General features: G+C 37.2%; 1 protein-coding gene across 1 annotated transcript in view; it reads left to right on the plus strand.

The window, feature by feature from the left end:
- Positions 1-12,829, plus strand: part of PDS5A (PDS5 cohesin associated factor A) — a 167,383-nt gene extending 154,554 nt beyond the window's left edge. Inside the window, 1 exon segment of the mRNA XM_020993352.1 lies at positions 10,076-12,829. Coding sequence (XP_020849011.1) covers positions 10,076-10,079 — 4 coding nt within the window. The 3' untranslated portion in view covers positions 10,080-12,829.
- Positions 12,830-20,748: the final 7,919 nt, after the last annotated feature.

Genomic DNA, 20,748 nt, shown 5'->3' on the forward strand with positions numbered 1-20,748 from the left:
ATGTACAAATAGAATCCCATTTTAATGATTTTAACACTATCAAATTTAATTATACAGGATTTATTGAGGTTCAAATAATTAAGCACTTATTAAACTCATATTCTCACCTGTGGTTCCAAGAAGCTATAGCATATGCAGTAGCCGTACGCCAGAATAACCATTTCAGCAAATGGGCTAAACCAGGTTGAGGGTAACCAACAGGCCTCAAAGCCACTGGTGAGTTAGGGGATGTTGACCCTAAGCATGTGAAGACTTCCCCCAGCAGAATGGGCAGATGAGAACTGTTTGTCCCAACAGCCATGGAAGCAGCTGAAGCATGTGCTGTGAAACACTTAGAGCTTGGTCAGACATTGTAGACACCCACCCAGGTCATCCGCTGCATCCCGGGCCATCACCAGTTGTTTTCTCAAAACTGCCTCACTTAAAATCACTCATAAAATAAGTCACGACATCACCCTCATGATGTCTGTCATTGGTCCCTTTGAAAAAGAATGACCAAGGGCAGCTAGGTGGCACAGTGGATGGAGTACCAGCCTTGAAGTCAGGAGGCCCTGAGTTCAAATCTGGCCTCAGACCAAACACTTGACACTGTGTGACACGGGGCAAGTCACTTAAACCCAATTGCCAGAGAGAGAGAGAGAGTTGCATGGAGGAAAAGAAGGATCATGATTGAGAAAAGACTTTGAGCAAGCAAAGTCATCAGCCTCCCAAGAATAGTGTCAGTGAAGTAGTAAGGTCAGAAGCCAGACTGCAAGAGGTGAGAAGTGAGTGAGAGGAGGATACTTGAATTTAAGTAGAGATGCCTGTCTAGATGCATCTCTAAGTAGAGATGGCTGTTTGATTTGGGAAGAGAGAGTCACAGAGATTAAGAATAAGTTGTGTTGAGATGAAGTTCTGAGTTCTAGATCATAGACGTGCAATAGCCCACATTTCCATACATCGTTATACGTTTTAAGTTGCTGTTGCCTTCAACAATGCTGTGATCATGTTTGTGCAGAGCTAAGGTGGACTGACAGTACAGGCCCTGGGAGCGGATAAAGTGGGAGGCCACCACCCTGAAGGAACATCAACATGCACATTTAATTCTACAAGTAGAACTAGGGCAGGGATTGGGATGGAAAGGGAAACTGTGAGCTGGGCACTATACTTAGTACCTAACTGCCCCCAGGATCTCAGTAGTGTCATGTCCCTAGACGAAATTATCCTTAAAGAAGGACAGAGGGCTACTCAGTAGTGATGGCAGCATGGAGAGGGCGGAGGTTTGGGGGCAGGGAGTGAACTACATGCTACAGAGGGGCAGGAGGGAGGGTGGCTTGTGCAAAATGACAGAAGCAGGGTGAGGGAACTTCTGAATTAAAGGAAGCTTGGTAGCCAGACCGGGATTCCAGAGGACACAATAAAACTAGAGCCTGGTATGGATTCAGGTTGGGAAACAGGTGGGTGAGATGAGCAAGAGTAGGCGATAACAAGGAATAATAAGAGGATGAGGGGAAAGGGTTTTGCCCAGACTGCCAGGAACCATGTTGGATTGCTGCAGCATAGAGGAGGGATAGATTGTTTGGAGGTAAAAAGGATATAATTTTTCAGTTCTTCCTGTTCTCAGTTTCCTAGTTAGTAACTGTTATTTCTTGCTTTTGCAAGTTACTTTAGTCTTCACCCTACAACAGTGAGCCTTCTCATTCCCAAAAGAAAGCCCTCCTTGATAACAGATTGCCCCCTCTGTCATTCTCACTCACTCTTTTCAGTCTCTCCCTCTCTACTGGCTCATTCCCTACTGCCTACAAATATGTCTGTATCTTCCCCCATCCCAAAAAACTCTCATTCATTCCATCTCTTTCCCATCTCTGTTGTCATCCTATATCTCCTTGACCATTTGTGGCTAAACTCCTTCTAAAGCCCATCTGCATTAGGTGCCTGACAATCTGACTTCTGACTTTATTATTCCACTGAAACTCCCTCTCCAAAGTTACTAATGATTTCTTATTTGCCAAATCCAAAGACCTTTTCCCAAACCTCATTCTCCTCAATTTCTCTACAGTCTTTGATGCTGTTAATTACTCTCCTCACCTTGATAATCTCTTCTCTCTAGATTATTGCAGTATTCAACTCTCCTAGTTCTCCTATTCATCTGATTGATCTTCTCTATCTCCTTTACTGGATCCTCATCTAGACCTCTCCCTCTAATTATATGGGTGTCTCACAGGGTTCTGTGTCCTTAATTCCCTTCTCTTCTCCTTTTATTCTAGTTCACTGTGTGATCTCATCAGCTCCATGGATTTTAATTACCATCTCTATGATGATGATTCTCAAATTTGCCTTTCCTGCCTCAGTCTCTTTGACCTCCATTCTGCAATCTCCTGTAGAGGGCAAGACCATCCTCCCAATCCCTCAGGTTCAAAATCTAGGAGTCATCCTGGACTTCTCACTATCTCTCACAGCCCATATCCAAGCTGTTGCCAAGGCCTGTCATTTTCACCTTTGAAACATCTCCCCCTTCTCTACAATGCTTTCACATCACCCTGGTGCAGACCCTCATCACCTCATGCCTTGATTATTGCAATAGGCTTCTGGTGAGTCTACTTGCCTCAAGTGTTTCCCACTTCATTCCATCCTCCATTCAGTCCCTAAAGTGATTTTCCTAAGGAGCAGGCCTGACCATTTTGTCACCCTACGCAGTAAACTGCAGTGGGTTCCTGTTACCTCCAGGATCAAATAGAACACCTTGGCCTTCACAGCACTTTATGACCTAACCCTCTTTTACTTTTCTAGTCTTACTTAAACCTTATTCCCTGCCAAGTATTATTCGATCCAGGGACACAAAGTGTGGGCTTTTTCTTCTGGCTGTTTCACAAACAAAATGCTGCACCTCTTGGCTCTGGACGTTTTCTCTGGCTGTACCTCATCCCAGGAAGGCTCTCCCTTCTCTTCCTACTGACTTTCCTGGCTTCCTTTAAGTCCCAACTAAAATCCCAACTGCTACAGGAAACTTTCCCCAATCCCTATTTATTCTAGTCCCTTCCCTCAAGTGTTCAGTTTTTCCTGTAGATAGCTTGTTGGTACATAGTTGTTTATTCTCTTCCCCATTAGATTTTGAGCTTCTTCAGGGCAGAAACTGTCTTTTGCCTCTTTTTTGTATCCCTGGCACTCAGCACAGTATCTGGCACATAGTAGGCACTTAATAAATATCGATTGATTGACTAATTGATTGTCCTAAACATATTTAAACTGAATAAGATTAAAAACACCTCTGACCACAATCAAGAATATGAAGACCTAACTTTCCAAGACCAGATGCTATTGCCCATTTCTAAGGATTCTCTTCAGGAAAAAATGTTTTTGCCAGAAGGAATCAAAGAAAGCATTGCTAAACAATTACTAAACAATTTCTTGATCAAGAAGATAAAGACCTCATCACAAGCAAAAGAGAAAGGGAGATTTGGAAAATAAGCAACTGGCTTATTATTATTTCCTTAAACAAATAGAGTATGTGAGGACAAGATTCATATTTCTGTTATAGTAACATGTACGAATGACAGGTTCCCAGGAATATGGAGCATACCTATTAAGAATTTATTTGCCTGGTATTTGGAAATTCAGTGAAAAGGATCTGTATGAGAGAGTGGAAAGGTACTGCAAAACTGGACAGGAGTATGTTTTATCCAAATTTATTTTAAAAAAAAAAGGAAGAGAAAGCAAATGAGCTTGACTTCAATTTGTGGTTAAAAAAATTTTTTAGGACATTATTTAATAATGGTTATTATTAATCTAGAAAATAGGGAATATCTAGAAAAGCATTGTTCACTATGAACTATCATGGTTTTTATCAAGAACAAGTCTTGGTAGATTAACTCATTACATATCATTAAACTATAAATCTAAGGAAGTGCTTTTTACATACATACATACACGTGTTTTATTGTATACGTGTGTGTGCGCGCACACTCAGAGAAGATGGACGTGCAGATTATATAAACTGGTGGTGGGGTTGGGCAGACATGTATATAAGCAGCAAGACAATTTAAATTCTATAATGGACAAATTATCCAGAAACAGAACTGTCTGTCTTAGGGAATTGGTGTAGATTTTTTCATTCAAAGGACAGACATAGAGAGGATTCTTTTTGGGGTGCGGGTTAGATTAAATGGCTTTTAAGGCCCCTTTTTTCTCTAGGATTGTATAACTGAATTTTTTTTAATAAGTCAGCAAGCGTGTATTAGACAATCACTGTGTATCAAGCTGTGTGCTAAGAGCTAGTGGTACACATACATGGGAAAAGAGAAGTCTGAACGGCCCTGGAAAGGGCAGAACAGTGGTACCAGTACCTGGGCAAACGAAGGGTGACTAGTCTGGGCCTTTCACCAAAAGTGAGATTCCAGGAGAAACTCGCCAATAGAAGAAGTGACCTATAGGAGCAAAGGCAAGAGGCAGCGGAGGCATGATGGCTGGCTAAGTTAGTAAAATCAGAAATGGTGGTGTGGGCCTCAAAAGGAAATGAGATAAGGACTTAGAAATTTAGAGTTACCCAAATAGAATATTCCCAGGAACATCCCAAAAACCCATCTGGGACCACTAAATTAGATGTAGATGTTTAGTGTGTCATATGTGAGGGTATTGATAAAAGTTGAAGGCTGCAATTGACTGAGGCAGGAGGTGGTAATTCAGTACTTCAGTACCCTAAAACTAGAGAAAATTACTGTATAGGTGACACTAACTTGAGAGAAATATTTAATCATGGAATCATATACTCATAAAGAATTTTGACTCCACTCAACAAAAGTTCATTAAATTACCAGTATGTATAAGATATTGCTAGGCAGGCGCTAAGATAATAAGACAAAAATTAAAATAATTTTTACCTCCAAGGAGTTTTTCCATCCTTTTCCTAGCCAGAATTTAACCCTGAATCAATCATTCTGCACAAATTAATGCTTAAGATGACAGTTGTGGAATTTCACTAGCCTTTACCTTTCTTGTAGTTCATCGTCTCTCCTTCCCACTTCTCACTATTTTCTGTTTGCTCTCCTTTCATTTGTCCCTTTACTCACTTTGTATTAGCAAATCCTCCAGTCGATATTTTATCACTGTCTTCCTTCCTCTTAAGTCTGTATCTAGTCTCTTTATGGCCCTGGTACCTAAGAAGCCTACAAAAGGTGATCCTCCCACAACTAAAAGCAGGTCCAGTTCTCTTCCTTGCCATGTCTAGGCTAAAAGAGTTTTTTGTTTCTTTGTTTGTTTGTTTTTTAAAGATCCTTTCTGGGGAAGCTAGATGGCGCAGTGTATAGAGCACCATCCCTGGAGTCAGGAAGACCTAAGTTCAAATCCGGCCTCAGACACATAACACTTACTAGCTCTGTGACTCTGGGCAAGTCACTTAACCTCAATTGCCTTGCCTACCCCCTTGACAGAGGTGTTCAAAATATGATGGCCACAAGATCATGATCTTCTGAAGTTTAAAAGCCTAGCACCCACATTTCTGTAGTCTTCCCCTCCCAAAATCTGTCCCTTCCATTTCCCCATTCCCTTACATGGTCCTTCCACTTTTTCAGTTAATCCGTTTTTCAAATAAATGGCTTTTAGCTGCAATTAAACCATCTGATTCCCATAGCCTTCATTCAATCAATCCTCTTTCCTTCAGCCCACTTCCCCTACTGCTGAGTCTGAGCTATCTTTTCTGAACTTACCTATATTTGTTAGAAACTGGCATTCATTTGAATAATTAATTGCCTAAGTCTTATTCTTTATTTCCAAGGCACTTTTGGATTAAAAGCACCATTGAATTAACAATCATCCACAACCTTTCAGGACTTTATACCAAAAAATATTAAAAAAATCAACCAACCACCCAAGTGCATGTTATGGTTTACTAATGTGCTATATAAATATTAAATCATACAGGTATAATTCTACCATTATTATATAAATAGCATGCCAAATGTATATATTCAGTAAAGTCATTGAGTTTTTAATGCATAGAGAGACATAAGAACATTTCATGTTCAGGATTGTCTAGTCCAGTAGAATTGGATGTATCCCCATCAGCAGTCTAGAGGATGTCATTACACCAGTCTGTTCCATATGATGGAATTCACTTCAATCACATACTGTTTTCGTTGCTCCTGTATTAAGATCCTGGATCTTTTTTGTGGTATATACACTACCCTGCCTGGCAGTCTACGTTCTTAGAAGAACAACCCTGCATTTGTCATTACTGAACTTAATCCTGTTTATTTCTGATTATTATAAAAATCTCATATTGGTACTTTTTTAATAGTATTTTATCTTTTTCCCAATTACATGTAAAAAGTTTTAACTTTTTTTTTATTGTAAATTCCAAATTTTCTCCCTCTTCCTGCCCTGAGATGCTAAGCATTTTCACATAGGTTATACACGTTCAAATATGCAAAACATATTAGTCATACTATGAAAGAAAACATAGACCCAAAGGGGGGAAAAACATGAAAAAAAATAAAGTGAAAAATAGTATGCTTTGATCTGCATTCAGACTCCATTTTTTTCTTTCTCTGGAGGTGGACAACATTTTTTGGAATTGTCTTAGCGATTGCTGGTCCTTTTATTTTTTTTTTAAACCTCTCCCAGTGAATACCCTTCTCTTTCCAGGATGTAAGGTTAAGAAAAATATATCGATACATCGGCCATTTCTGGAAAATGGATTCCTCACCTGTAACCTATTCACCTTTCTGCCAAGAGTCTGGGAGCAGAGTAGTCCAGCAGTCCTTTCCAGTTAATTGAAACATTAATCAGGTTTCTGAGGTTTTCGTTATGTACTTTCTTCCTATTTCTGTTGCCTTCACTCACTATGCATTATTAGTTCATACTATTTTCCCGAATTTCTCTGAATTCATTATATTATTTCTCATGGCATAATACCACTTAAATTCACGTAGTACTATTTCTTGAGCTATTCCCCCAAAAATGGATATTTTCTTTCCTTCAATTTCTTTCCTATGATTGAAAATGCTTCTGTATTTGCATCTATTTTTGCCTTTTTGTGAACTGCATGAGACATATATCTGATAGTGGTATCACTAGATCAAAAACTCCATACAGAGTAGTGGCTTTTTAAAAATATTTCCAAATTGTTTGCAACTATCGATCATTTTACAACTTTACCAACAATGTGTGCCTTTCTTCCCATAATCTGCTTCAACATTTACCATTTTTGTCTTTGCTAATCCATTGTTGAGAGTTTACATTTCTTCTGAAAACTGCCTATTGCTATCCTTTGACCAATTCTGTAGAATGGCTTTTCTTATGTATCTGCATCAGTTCTCTATATCAAAGATTTTTACTGTTAATTTCTTAATTAACTCTTCTTATTCTAATTGTATTGATTTTGTTCGTGCTTTTAAATTTATAGTCAAAGCTGCTTGTTCTTTTATGACTACCTCGAACCATTTCTTACAGTGATTCTTTAAATTTTGAATTTTATTCTGTAAAACTAAATTTTGTATACCAAGAAAACTAAAAGCAATATACATCAAAATATTGCCAGGTTTCTTAAATAATATTGGGCTGAAAACCAGTCCCCCTAAATATAGCACCTAACATTCTAGGCAACAATTTCAACATGGCTTTCTTTACAGTTAATCAGTCATTGGTAGTACAGATGTTTTCTTATGCTAAAACATATATACAGAAAATTTCTCTGGTACTTAAAATCTAATCCTGTGTTTATTATCTACATATGCATATAGTAGGATGAGGATATCATAATGCTATGAGAAATCTCAAAGGGATCATTTTCATCTGATGGGTTGTTTATTTTTGGGGGATGGGAGTTAGTAGAATGGAGAGGTAAGGAAGAAGTAATCAGGATCTGTTTTCTTGGAGGAGAGGGTAACTTGGAAAAGTGGAAAGTATGTTCAGAGATAGGGAAGGGGAAAGTCCATTCTGCATGAGGCAAGACTACAAGGTGGGTAAACATGTGAAGGGAAGGAATCTGAAAGGTACTTCTCTCTTGACATCTCTCCCTTCAGCTCACTGCCCCACTTGTCCTCCATGGAGCTGGAATACCCAAAGGAGTTACTTATACGTGATCCTTTTGTGGAAAACTGACTTAGCTTCACGTATACTAGTCATTCAAAATACATTTCCAACAGATTTTCTCCCCTTCCCTCCCCTCCCCCAGAAAACACCTATTTTATTTCATACTAGTATATACTTTTTATAATGGTTCAGTGTAAGGATGGGGAACCTGTGGCCTTGAGGCCATATGTGATCCTCTAGGTCCTCAAGTATGGCCCTTTGTCACACAAATTGTTCTTTGAAGTGTGGCCTCAAGGCCACAGGTTCCCCACCCTTCATTCAGTGTATACTTCAGTGTGATTTTTATTTTATTTGGGGGCAAAAACTCTTCCCAAAAAAAATAGTAAAAAATTATTTTAAAAAAAAGGTTAATATAATCATAAGCATTAAAATTCTTCAGCCTCCATAATTTTGTTTCTGCAAAACAATCTAGACATTTTCCAAATTTTGGATCATTATGTTTTACAAGTGTGTTTAGTTTGGGAAAGCTGTCTTAGGATCTTAGAATTCTGACCCTCTGTTCATGAATATGGAATTCAGCCTCAGTTTCCAGTCTTGTAAAATGTGGATTATAAAATACTTACAAGGTTCTGTGAAAATCAAAAGAAAACACAATGCCTTGCGAACCTAAAAGTAATATGTAACTTTTGAGCCCCCAAAAATGGAGATGTAAGTGCCCATTAACTGTACAGGAATAAATGGGATCTAATCCTTATTTATAATTAAAACCTTAAGTCCAGGAAAGGATCAAAGATATTAACAAAAAAAAGGATTTCCTCCAAATCTTTTGGGTTATTTGATTCTGAAAGTAGGACCTGGGATCTCAAATTGGAAAGAAATTTAGCAGTTATCAATTTCATTCCTCCTCCCCTACCCTTTCATTTTATAGATGAAGGCTGTAAGGATGTAAAGCATAAGAGGTAAAATGACCTGCCCAAACATGCCACAGGACTCCTTTTCACACTGTCTCCCATAGTGTAAATCATTTGAACTACTCAGATTTGTGTTCTCTTTCCAAAATAACATGTATCATAGTTTTGTTATTAGACTTCTAAGTCTGTGTTCGCAGATATTTTAAGTGATAATTTCAAATGTTATTCTGATTCTTTCAACAAGGAGCTTATGTCACAATAATGTAAAATCTTTCAGAAGCCAAGTACTGGAAAGTGATGGAGATTCACTTTGGGACATAGAGTCAAGTCCAGGAAATTCTCCCAGGGACCTGGATCATTTAAAAGTCTGTGAAAGCAGCCAGGAAGATACTGAGGATACAGAACTAGCAAAGGGAGGCTTCATTAAGGTGCAGCAGGCAGCTTCTGTAGGACTATGATGCAAATATTTATTTTGTTACAGTATAAGAATGATGTTTAACCATGATAAGCACCCATAAATAATTAGTACAATTTTCTTCGTGTTTTATTATCATGAAATTGTGTTATCTTGCATTCTAGACTTAAGAGGTCAGATTTCGATTTGTTTAAAACTGAAGTATAACCATCTTGTTTGAGACATTGTACTGTCACTTTTCTACAGCTTTTTTGAATGAATAGCACTTTTCCCTAATGCATAGTTGGAATATATAAATATTAATTATTATTGTTACTAAGTTGCTAAAGAATAAAACAAAAACAAAAAAAGATTTAAAAACAAAGTAATCATAAGTTCAAAATAAAAATTATATTCTAGGCCAGTTTTTGGCAACCCTTTTGAATATGAGGATTCCCTTTTTAACATCAAAATATATCATAGCCACCTCAATACTGATAGTTGCATTATTAGATCTTTTCATTGAGAAAAAAATGACAAGAAGCTACTATGAATCCAGTAGTACTTTGAAATGAATTTGTATTAATAAAAAGTCCAATAGCATCTACCTTTGTTTCAAAAAGAATAAAGCATATATGTGTATTAGTCTCCAAAAGAAGGTATATTTGCTTGTCTGTGAAATCCCATATTGAATCCTATTAGTGTCACAGCCTAATGATTACCAACTGTCTATTCTAATAGTAACTTTTTCCCTCTCTATAAGGTAAAAAGAAGCCTCACTCGAAAAGGGAGGAAATGACGGCCAAATAAGGACAGGCTCAAGCTTCTGCAAAAACTAGAATTCAAAATGTACCTGTACAGAAACTGAGATTACTTCAAAACACCCAATTTCTGCCTTGAAAACTGAAAAACTATTACTTCCCTTTCATATGACACCAGTCCTTGAATGGAAATTTAAAGCAGAAACTCTTGAAAGAGGCTAAAAGCAACTGTACTTATTTTCCCCTGAGACTTTTTTTATGAAAAGTCAATAATTAAGCAAATTGCTTAACACTTGGTTCCAGTTCCTGCATATCTGGAGTTTAAAGTGCATCACACCGTTCTTTTCCATGCTGCATTTTTTTTTAAAGAAAGTCACAGGATGTCCTTACACTGACACAGAAAAATTCGTAATTCTAGAGCCAGGAATGCCCATGTTACACAAGAAAAATAGAAGCCTACTGAATTAATTTTAAGGAGAAAAAGAGATTGGAACAAGTACTTCTTGGCTTTTCCTTTTGAAGACTTTTATGTATAATTCTTTCCGCCTGCCTACTTTTCTGCAAAAATAAGATGTACAGATTTCATTTCCCTGCTATGAAAAGTCATGTGGTGGCAATTTTATAAATGTTGCTTTCTGATTTTTATCAGAGTGAGAAAATAATTAAAATTATTGGTTTGCAAGTAAACATTTCATTTTTAATTTCCCCCCCATTTTAGTTTAATATAATTTGCAATAAATGTACATATTGTTGTTTGTTTTATAAAACATATCACTTTAAAAGTTTTTTACTCCAGTGGGTATTATGTTGGAATATTGGAAATTTTAAAGGAGTAAAGGCAGTTCAGGATTTGGTTTTGTAATGTGCATCACCAGATTTTTATTATTGATGTAAAGAAGTCAATTTTTAAAAATAGATGGACTTTGGCAGCTTCATAAGGAAAGTTGGAAATGGTTAGAATTGCACTCAGTTTTAAGCATTGCGATAAATGAAAGAATGTCTGTTTGCATTTTGTTTCCCAGTATGAACTCTTTTTTTTTTAAATTTTAGAAGACTGTTGCATCCATATTATGTTTCCTGGCATTGTTCAGCAAGGGTAAACGTGTACACTTTGTGTACACGTGAGCATATTTAAGTTGGTTGCATAAAATAAATGCTTCTAGGTGTCATGATAGTCCTTGCTTTTTAATCTGTCAGTATGTTTTCTCGTCTTAAATGGAGTTTTCTTATGTGCAGAGGCTAAATGGATTCAGAATTGGATGGCATAATTACAGTCAATTCTCTGTTATCCATGGTAATGGAGGGTAACAGTAGTGAATTCAGAAGTATTTCTTTGATTCGACGCAGTGATGTGTCCGATGACCTGGAAATGCATGGGAAAAAAAAAAAAGCAAGCAAGCATCCTCAGGATCCAAGGAACTTCCATATACAACTTCCCCTGCACAGAACTCTCCTGTTTCTTATTAGAGGTTCATTTCCTTAGCAGTCAGTAAACAATTATTAAGCACCTACTATATGCCAGGAGTCGTACTAATAATCAACTTAGCACGAGCCTCAACTTTGAACTGGACTTGCACCATGTGCCTATACTTGGTTAGAGGCAGTAATTAAAGTAAACAAGTGATAATGAATTGTTTCAACAAAGAATTACCAACCTGCTTTGCTCAATCATGTTAACAAAAATTTGAAAGCAAGTTTTTACATTAGACAAGTATCTACCACCAGCACCTCTCAGGATAATCCAGAGTTGGCTGTATATTAATGTATATGGAAGATATAAATAATTCAGTTGTTTATAAAATGGAGAAATACTAATAACAGAAAAATATGATTCTGGGAGGATGTAAGACTGGCCCTACCACTTTTTACTGCCTTCTCCTATTGCCTTGTAATATAAATCAGAAGTGAAGCTCAGACTTGGTCCCTGGACCCTGTGGGGCAGGAGGAAAGAACAATAACTATGCAGAAGTATAGGACAGTGACTTTAGGCAGCCCATGAAAATGAAACTCCCAAGTCAGGGAGTTTTTCAGGTTCTCTTAGTATTAGACAAGTTAATTAATTTCAGCACCCTCAAGCCCTTAAGGAGAGAACGAGAACCTTTTTTCCCTGGAACTAAACCCTCACTATTGAAGACCAAAAAGCAGCTGATACAGGGAACCATGTTATATATAGGGGGGAAATTGCTGCATTGATCTAAAGCAATCTGAATTCTTGCAGGGGGAAAAAGGCAAGCAGAGAACTCTCTATATAAATTATAGATTGAATAGAAAGAACTGGCAGGACCGTGCACCTGATTTAATTATGGCATCCAAATGTTTAGCACGAAGGGAAGTAAATAAGAAATAGGAAAATGAGAGGCTGAAAAAAGATTAAGCTCTTTTGAATGCAAAAATACCTATCTGAACACAAATTTGGTTTCTTTTTAAACAATTCCTCTTAAACTGTTATTCACATCTCAAAGTTAAACAAAATGAAGAAATCCAGATTTGCAGTTAAGAGTTAATGTTAACCCTTTGTGTCTAGTTAGAGGATTCTTGTAATTTGTCTAATAATACAACCAGAATTTTATACTCTTTGATACAAAGCGTGTATAGTAGTTTTACATATTCTTGTGCTGCACATGGGCTGGATTTTTAGAATTTTCTTTTTAAGAATGAAGCAGAACATTGTAATTTGTGTAAATGCAGAGTGTAATATCTACCATGAAACACTAAAACATGGATTGTTTCAAATAAAACCAAGAAATGCAGCATTATGTTGTAGTAGTGTTGACCCCTAAATGTTCCTGTATCTCTTACAAATAGTTAAGAGGTAAGAAAATGTTTCAGTCTATGCCACCATCAAACAGTACCTTTCTTTGGGTCTTTGAGTCGACTCTGTAAGCTAAGGGAAGCCTGAGGATGATTAGGATACAATGTTGTAAGGAAAGTGATTTACAAATCTACACAGATGGGAGCTGCTATTATATGTAACCTCAGCATTCATGTAGTTTCCCTATTGATTGAAAGAAATTCATATGAATAATTACTCAGAAGGCAGAGAGATCTCTTAAGAAATCCAGGAGAATGTCAGATTTGTCAGCCATAGCTACTCAATGTTGATACTCAGCATTCACAATACTTCTTTTAGCACCACCATGTATATAAATTGCATTTTCCCCCAGCAGCTACTTTCTGACCACAAGGTACAGAGTGAACCTAATGGATACACTTGGATAGCAGGTCCAAGCAAGTGATTCACCACTTGCAAGGAAAGGTAATAGCTAATTAAGACCAATGTAAACCTATGTTTGTGTTCATCTTGAGTGCCCAGCCAGTGTTTGGAATGTGGATTTTTTACTCCCTGTTTTGTTAAAGGTGATTTGAGAAGATTGGAATGTCACAGGATCAAATATAAAAAATTGGAATCCTGTGATCTATCTCATCTAAGGTTTTTACCTGCTTTTTAAAAATCACCAGTGATTATTAAGCTGACAAAAAGTTATTTTTCAGTAGCAGAACCTCAAAGGTCATTCTGAATAAAAAATAACTCCTTTCCCAAGGATTAAAAGTTATTGATCCCCTTTTTCTCACTGCTGGCAACTGGAGAGAGCATAAAATGTCCTCAGAAGTCAAAACACATGCATTCAGGGACAATGGGGTGTAAGGATCTGGATTCATGAATATTAGTGAAGCCAAATTCGTCTTAGTGCAAGTTTACTGTCACATCTTCATAACATTTATTTCATTTTATTATTTATTTATTACAATCAAACACAGAGGCCTAGTGAGTTAAGAAGCTTGACTTCTCTATTCCCCTCGAACAGAGAAAACAAACTGATAAGAACAGCTCAGAGCACTAAGGAAGACATCTAAGATAATTTATGTCCTTAAAGACTTAATTGAATGAGGTTAAGACCTTAAGAAGATCATTTATTCAGGGTCTACTTCTACAAATGCAATTAAATAAATGTGCTTATTTGTTACATATCATGTGTTTAATTTGGTGTTAAGATGATGGATAACACAGTATTAGTATGAGTCAATACATCTTCCTTAAGACATTAATAATTATAATTTAGATAATAATTCAACATAATATATTCAACATAATAATTTCAACCTTCATCTCATACCATGGTGCTTTATGTTCCTGATGCACTTTGAATTACATTGAACTGTGTGTAGGTAAATTAGATAACTAAGCCCTTTCAAAGCAAGGGCTTGCTTTCAAAATACATTGTCCTTGTCAGATACTTGGCAAATTGGATTAATATATGGACCTCCCAGAAAATTCAAATTAACATAAGATTAGGACATACAGAGTGCTTGAAGACTTCAGGAAAGAAAGTGAAGATGGTGGGTGCCCTAATTGACTTTGGATTAGTAAAAAAAAAAAAAAAAGAAGAAAGAGAGAGAGACACAGGCATAGAGAAATGAAAAGTGAAGATAGAGGGCTGTAAGCAGCATTGATCAGTGAGATCTCATTTGAAAATAGCATTAGAAATACAAAAAAGGCAGTCTGTTTTAAGAAGCTCACAGAGGCAGCTAGGTGGCGCAGTGGATAGAATGCTGGCCCTGGAATCAGAAGGACCAGAGAAACCCAGCCTTAGACACATAACACTTACTAGCTGTATGACCCTGGGCAAGTCACTCAACCCAAATTGCCTCACCAAAAAAAAAAAAAGCTCACAGATAATGGGGTTCAAATGCAGGAAAGACAGATCCAGAAGTCCTTAAGGTATATCGGGGTGCAGGGTAGAGATCAAATGTCAGGTTAGGAAGGCAGGAAAAAGCATTGCTTGGAGGTGGGGTCCAGCATGGGGAAGGGTAAGTGGGGTGCCATTTGGGTCTAGCTCCATATAGGGTCCTTCAAGCATCCTTGGAAAGAATCACTTCCAGTGTAAGTATTTGAGTGAAAGAGAAGCAAGTATTTTCACTTATTTATTCTACAGGCTTCCTTTAAAGACTGTACAAACCAACAATGAAAATTCATTTCTGGACTTGACCCTCACTAACACGAAACTAATGTGGTGGAAGTCATCGGAACTTTGAGGGGAACAAGCAGGCATTCATCTTAAATCATGAGAGAAAATGAGAGGAAAGCCAAGCATAGTTTAGTATGTACCCAAGATATGGGAAGGCAGCCCTCGAGGAGGGAAAATAAAATTACAGAGACATGAAGAAACCATTCTGATCCTGAAGCAAAGGAGGAGGAGGCAACCTCCCTGATGTCGGGTTCATAAACCAATTCTGATTTTATAAAGACCTGCAAAAGATGGAAGCATTAAGAGCATTTTATTCAAGACAAAGACATAATACCTGCCCTCTATCAGCTCACATTCTATTGAGGGAATAGATGTACATAGCTACAGGAAGAAAGTTCCACCAGCTACAGAAAGGCCTCATGTAGACCAGGGGGATGATACAGGGGAGGGCAGATTGGGGGAGGGGGTAATCAGAAGCAAATACTTCTAAGGAGTGACAGTTATCAAAGAAGAGAATAGAATGGGGGGGTTGGATAGGATGAAGGTAAATATAGTTTTTCACAACAGGACTACTATGGAAGTGTTTTACATTACTACACCTGTATAACCTTAATCGACTTGCTTGCCTTTTCAATGATGGTGAGTGGGAAGGGAGGGAGAAAATTTGGAACCCAAAGTTTTAACACGTTTAAAAAAAATTATTTTCACATGCAACTGAGAAATAAATACAGGAAATGGGATATAGAAATCTATCCTGCCTTACAGGAAAATAGAAGGGAAAGGGGATAAGAGAAGTGGGGGGAGAGATAGAAGGGAGGACAGATTAGGGGAAGGAGTATTCTTAATGCATGCCGTCTTGGGGTGGGGTGAGGGGATGATGGGAAGAAAATTTTGAACTCAAAATCTTGTGTAAGTGGATGTTGAAAACAAATTTTAAACTTTGAAAAAAAAATTTTAAAAAAATAAATTTCTCATGTAAGAGTGACATTAGAGTTGTGCTTTAAAGGAATTTAGGGATTATGAGTTAGAAGTATAGAGTATTCCAGAAACAGGGTACACTTGTGCAAAGATACACACATGGAAGATGGCAAGTGTGGGGGCAGTTTGAAGACTGTGTGAGGACTATTGTTGAATTGGCTGGGGTTCCTCTAGGTTTCTCCTGCTAAATCACATCAGAGAAAGTTCATCAAGCAAAGGACTTATGCTGAAACAGATCATAGAGTGCTATTTCATTCAAATTTCTTGTTTCATAAAGTTGAGGAAACTGAGACCCAGAACACACTAATTAGCAAGTAGCTAAGATACTACTAGAAACGAGGTCCCACTATAAGAAATTAGGATGAAATCAGTTTGTGGAAGGCTTTTAATAGTTCAGTGGTTTTAATTTGATTGCTTTAATTGATGCTCTAATCATTGAGCATCAATCAAAACTAATAATTTGTGAGTAGGAAACATAAAGAGAGTAATGTGTTAGGAAGATTAATCCAGCAGTGTGTAAGATTTTAGAGTTGAGGAAACTGACAAACTCAATGATTTGCAGAGGTCCACACAGCTGGCTAGTTAAGTTATCTTGAAGTTGAATTTGAATTCAGGTCTTCCTGTCTCCAAGCCCAGGACTCTATCCACTGTGCCACCTAGTTGCCCTTTGGGGGAAGGTGCATTTTTATGGTGGGGTCCACAGTGGTCCATCTTTGGCCCTGTGCCATCCAACATTTTTAGCCACTTATAAACAAAGCACTAGATAACATGGTTATCTATTTTACAGATGAATGACTTCACAAAGATGGAAGAGAGCATGAAATCAAAAGAAGAAGAGGAACAAGAAATTCCCCAAAAAGTTTAAAAGAAAAAACAAATGCACTCCAACACAATGTAAGAATAGTATGAATTTAGAAGAATACCAAAAGACTCATAGAAACACCATAAACAAAACTAGGATTTCTTTAGGATGCAAGAATACCAAGGTGAAATTAACAAAAATATCATCTGATAAAGAAAAATGGAATATGACTAAGAAATTCCAGGACAAGATGAAGAAACTGGAAATCCAAAACATTTTTGCCTAGCTTTCCCAGCACATCATATCCGTAACAACCCAGAAAATATCAAGAAAAAGTCACAGGGAATAATTTTGCCAACTCAGGACGGCTTAGGAAGATAGACCATAGACTAGGAGTGCAATTTTGTGGCAATGGCAGCTGTGGTAGGAAGCATACCAGGGGCTAAGGACAGAAAGGGAATTCAGAGCACTGAGGCAAAAAGAGTTCCCTAGTGCCAGAAGCAGTTCTGTCAACTATTGCCCAGATCCAGGACAGAGAGGATGGTTTCAAACAAGCACAGGGGCCCTAACTGATTACCAAGCACAAAACATATTCCAGAAACATATTTGTGTTTCTTTTAATTTCACCAGTCATCTCTTTAACCAATATTGCAGCTAAAATCCAGAATGCACAATTACAGGAGAAAATACTACAAGCAGCCAGAAAGAAAGAACTGAAATACCACGGAGCCACAGTCAGGTGAAAGACGATTGTGTAATCACACAAGATTAAGCAGCCACCACTATTAAAAAACAGAGTACTTAATTATATTCCAGAAAGCAAAGGATCTAAGATTACAAACAAAAATAACCTACCCAACAAAACTCACAAAAATCCTACAAAAGTTTAAAAAAGGGCATTAAATGAAATTCAAGCATTCAAATTCAAATGAAAAGATGAGATTAAACAGAAAATCAAGATAAACAAAAAATAAAGAAAAAAAAATCTTGCATCCTTATATGGGGAAATGATACATTTAACCCTTCAGAACTCTGTCATCACCAGGGATCTTAGAGGAAATCTAATAAGGGAGCCTGTGTATGATTTTATTATGTTTGGAAGACCTTAAAAGAAAACCGGAAAGGCGGGGAGGAAGAATGCACTGGAAGAAGGGGGAATGGAGAAAAATGGGGAAATTTATCTCACATAATTAGGGCACACTAGGAAGAGTTTATACAGCAGTGGCAGTAGTCGGTAGTGGGAGTTAGGGAGAACAAGCAGCACTTCAACCTCGCTCTCATCTAATCCACATAAACACTGCTGGGTACATAAATTCATCTTACCCAATAGAAAAGTATAAGAGAAAGGGAATAAGAAAAAGGGAGAATAGAGTAGAAAATCAAAGGAAGGGTATATTAAAAACAGAAGTTGTCAGAAGCAACTCTGAAAGAAGAGACAAGGAAAAAAAGGATAAGTGTAAGGGAAAGTGATAAATTGGGGGGAGGGGCGGGGGGAAGTGACCAAGACAGCAACAGCAGCAGCTTTGGGACCTCTTAGTCCAGAGACAGTAAGGGGGGGGGTGTCAGACAACTGGTGAGAATTCTAGATTACAGGGGACCCTTTGTGGGCACTGGGCATAGCTGGCACTGATTGGCAACTCTATTACCCGTACCCAGTTCTGAGTCACAGTTCCAGGGTAGAGAGGTATTATGATCACTCACAAGGTAGCAGGGGCCCTAGTCACATTTCCAAGCAGAAAGAAAGCACTAGTATTTGTAGCCACAGAAAAGCAGGAAAGCTGTAACAGTTTCAGAGCCTCCAGGGAATCAGGGTCCCTCCCTGGGTAAAGAATAGAATAGGAGAGCAGTGACCAAACCTCTCTCAGGATCACCCAACCTTGGAAACACTGAAAACTTGCAGACCCTCAGAACTATCAAAAAGGCCTGAAGCTTGGAACGGTGCCTTACCACCTCCAGGTGAGCAAAGTCCAACTTTAACATAAAATTCAAAGTCAAGAAAAAGGCTGAAATAATAAGCAAACAAAAAAGAACTTGACCATAAAAAGTTACTATGGTAGCAAGTAAAATCAAGCTATGAACTCAGAGGATGATAACAATGTGAAAACAGCTACAACAAAAACCTCAAAGAAAAATGTTAATTGGAACCAAACCCAAAACGAATTCCTGGAAGAGTTAAAGAAAAGAGTAATAGAGGAAAAACTGGGAAAAAATGAGAGTGGTGTAAGAAAATTATGAAAAGAAAATGAATAGCTTGGTTTAAGGGGAAAAAAGGTACCAAAAATAATAAAAACAGAATTGGCCTAATGATAAAAGTACAAAAGCTCACTGAAGAAAATAATTACTTAAAAATTAGGAATTAGAAAAGCAAAAGCTAATAAAACAAAGTCAAAAAAACTTTTAAAAAAATAGAAGAAAATGTCAAGTATCTCGGAAAAACAACTGACCTAGAAAAAAAATCCAGGAGAAATCACTTAAGAATTATTTAACTACCTGAAAGCCATGATCCAAAAAAAAAAAGAGCCTAGACATCATCTTTGAAGAAATTATCAAGTAAAACTTTTTCTTGAAATGACTAACTTTCATAGACTTAGTCCTACTCAACAATACAAGGATCTAAGACATCTCCAAAAGTCTCATGATGGAAAATGCTATCCATAACCAAAGAAAGAACTATGAAATTTGAATGCAGATCAAAGCATACTATTTGCTATTTTTTTCTTCTGTTGAGTTTTGTTTCCTTTTTCTGGTGGTTTCTCCTATTGGTTCTAATTCTTCCTTACAACGTGACTAATGTAAAAATGTTTAATAGGAATGTTTATGTATAGCATAAATCAGACTTCGTGCCATCTTGGGAAGGGAGGGTGAGAAAAATTTAAAACTCAAAAGCTTATGGAAGTGATTACTGATAAATCAAAATAAATTAATTTTTAAAACTTTAAAAGTAACATAAATTAATATGAAGTAATATAAAAATTTTATAGCAAGTTTCTCTGATAAAAGTCTCATTTTTCAAATATAGCCAGGAGTCTAACATAGAGAAATAAGAACCATTCCACAATTTACAACAGGTCAAATGATACAAACAGGCAATTTGCAGAAAAACAAATCAAAGCTATCTACAATCACATGAAAAAATGTTCTAAATTACTATTATAGGAATGTAAATTAAAAATTAAAAATGCCTTACAACTACCTATCAGAAATGACAACTGCTGGAGGGGAGAAGGGAAAATAGATACACTAATAATTGTGAACTGATCCAAACATTTGGGAAAATAATTTAGAACTATTGCCCAAAGGGCTGTTAAACTGTGCATACCCTTTGAAAACCCAGCAATACCAGTAGTAGGTCTGTATCCCAAAGAGGTCAAAGAAAAAGGAAAAGGACCTACATGTACAAAAATATTTTTATCAGCTGTTTCTGTGAAGTTCAATTGAGAAATTATTGAATGGTATATGATTATGATGACGTATTATTGTACTATAAAAAATGACGAGGGGGGGCAGCTAAATGGTACAATGGATAGAGCTCTGGCCTTGGAGTCAGGAGGACCTGAGTTCAAATCTGGCTTCAAACACTTGACTCTTACTAGCTGCGTGACCCTGGACAAGTCACTTAACCCCAATTGCCTCACCCAGAAAACAAAACAAAGAAATGATGAAGGACATGGCTGCAGGAAAAAAAAAAAGACAAGATCTACACGAATTGATGCAAAGTGAGAAAAACCAGGGACTCACTGTGCACAGTAACAGCAATGTTACAATGATGATGAATTGTTAAAAGACCCAAGACAATTCCAAAGGACTCAAGAGATGACGATGAACTGAGTGCAAACTAAACTATGATTTTTTTTATTTTTGCAACATGGCTAATATGTAAATGTTTTACTTGATTTCACATATATAACTGACATCATTTTGTTTGCCT

This window comes from Phascolarctos cinereus, unplaced genomic scaffold (genome assembly GCF_003287225.1).
Source record: "Phascolarctos cinereus isolate Bilbo 61053 unplaced genomic scaffold, phaCin_HiC Scaffold_9;HRSCAF=440, whole genome shotgun sequence".
Classification (NCBI taxonomy): Eukaryota; Metazoa; Chordata; class Mammalia; order Diprotodontia; family Phascolarctidae; genus Phascolarctos; species Phascolarctos cinereus.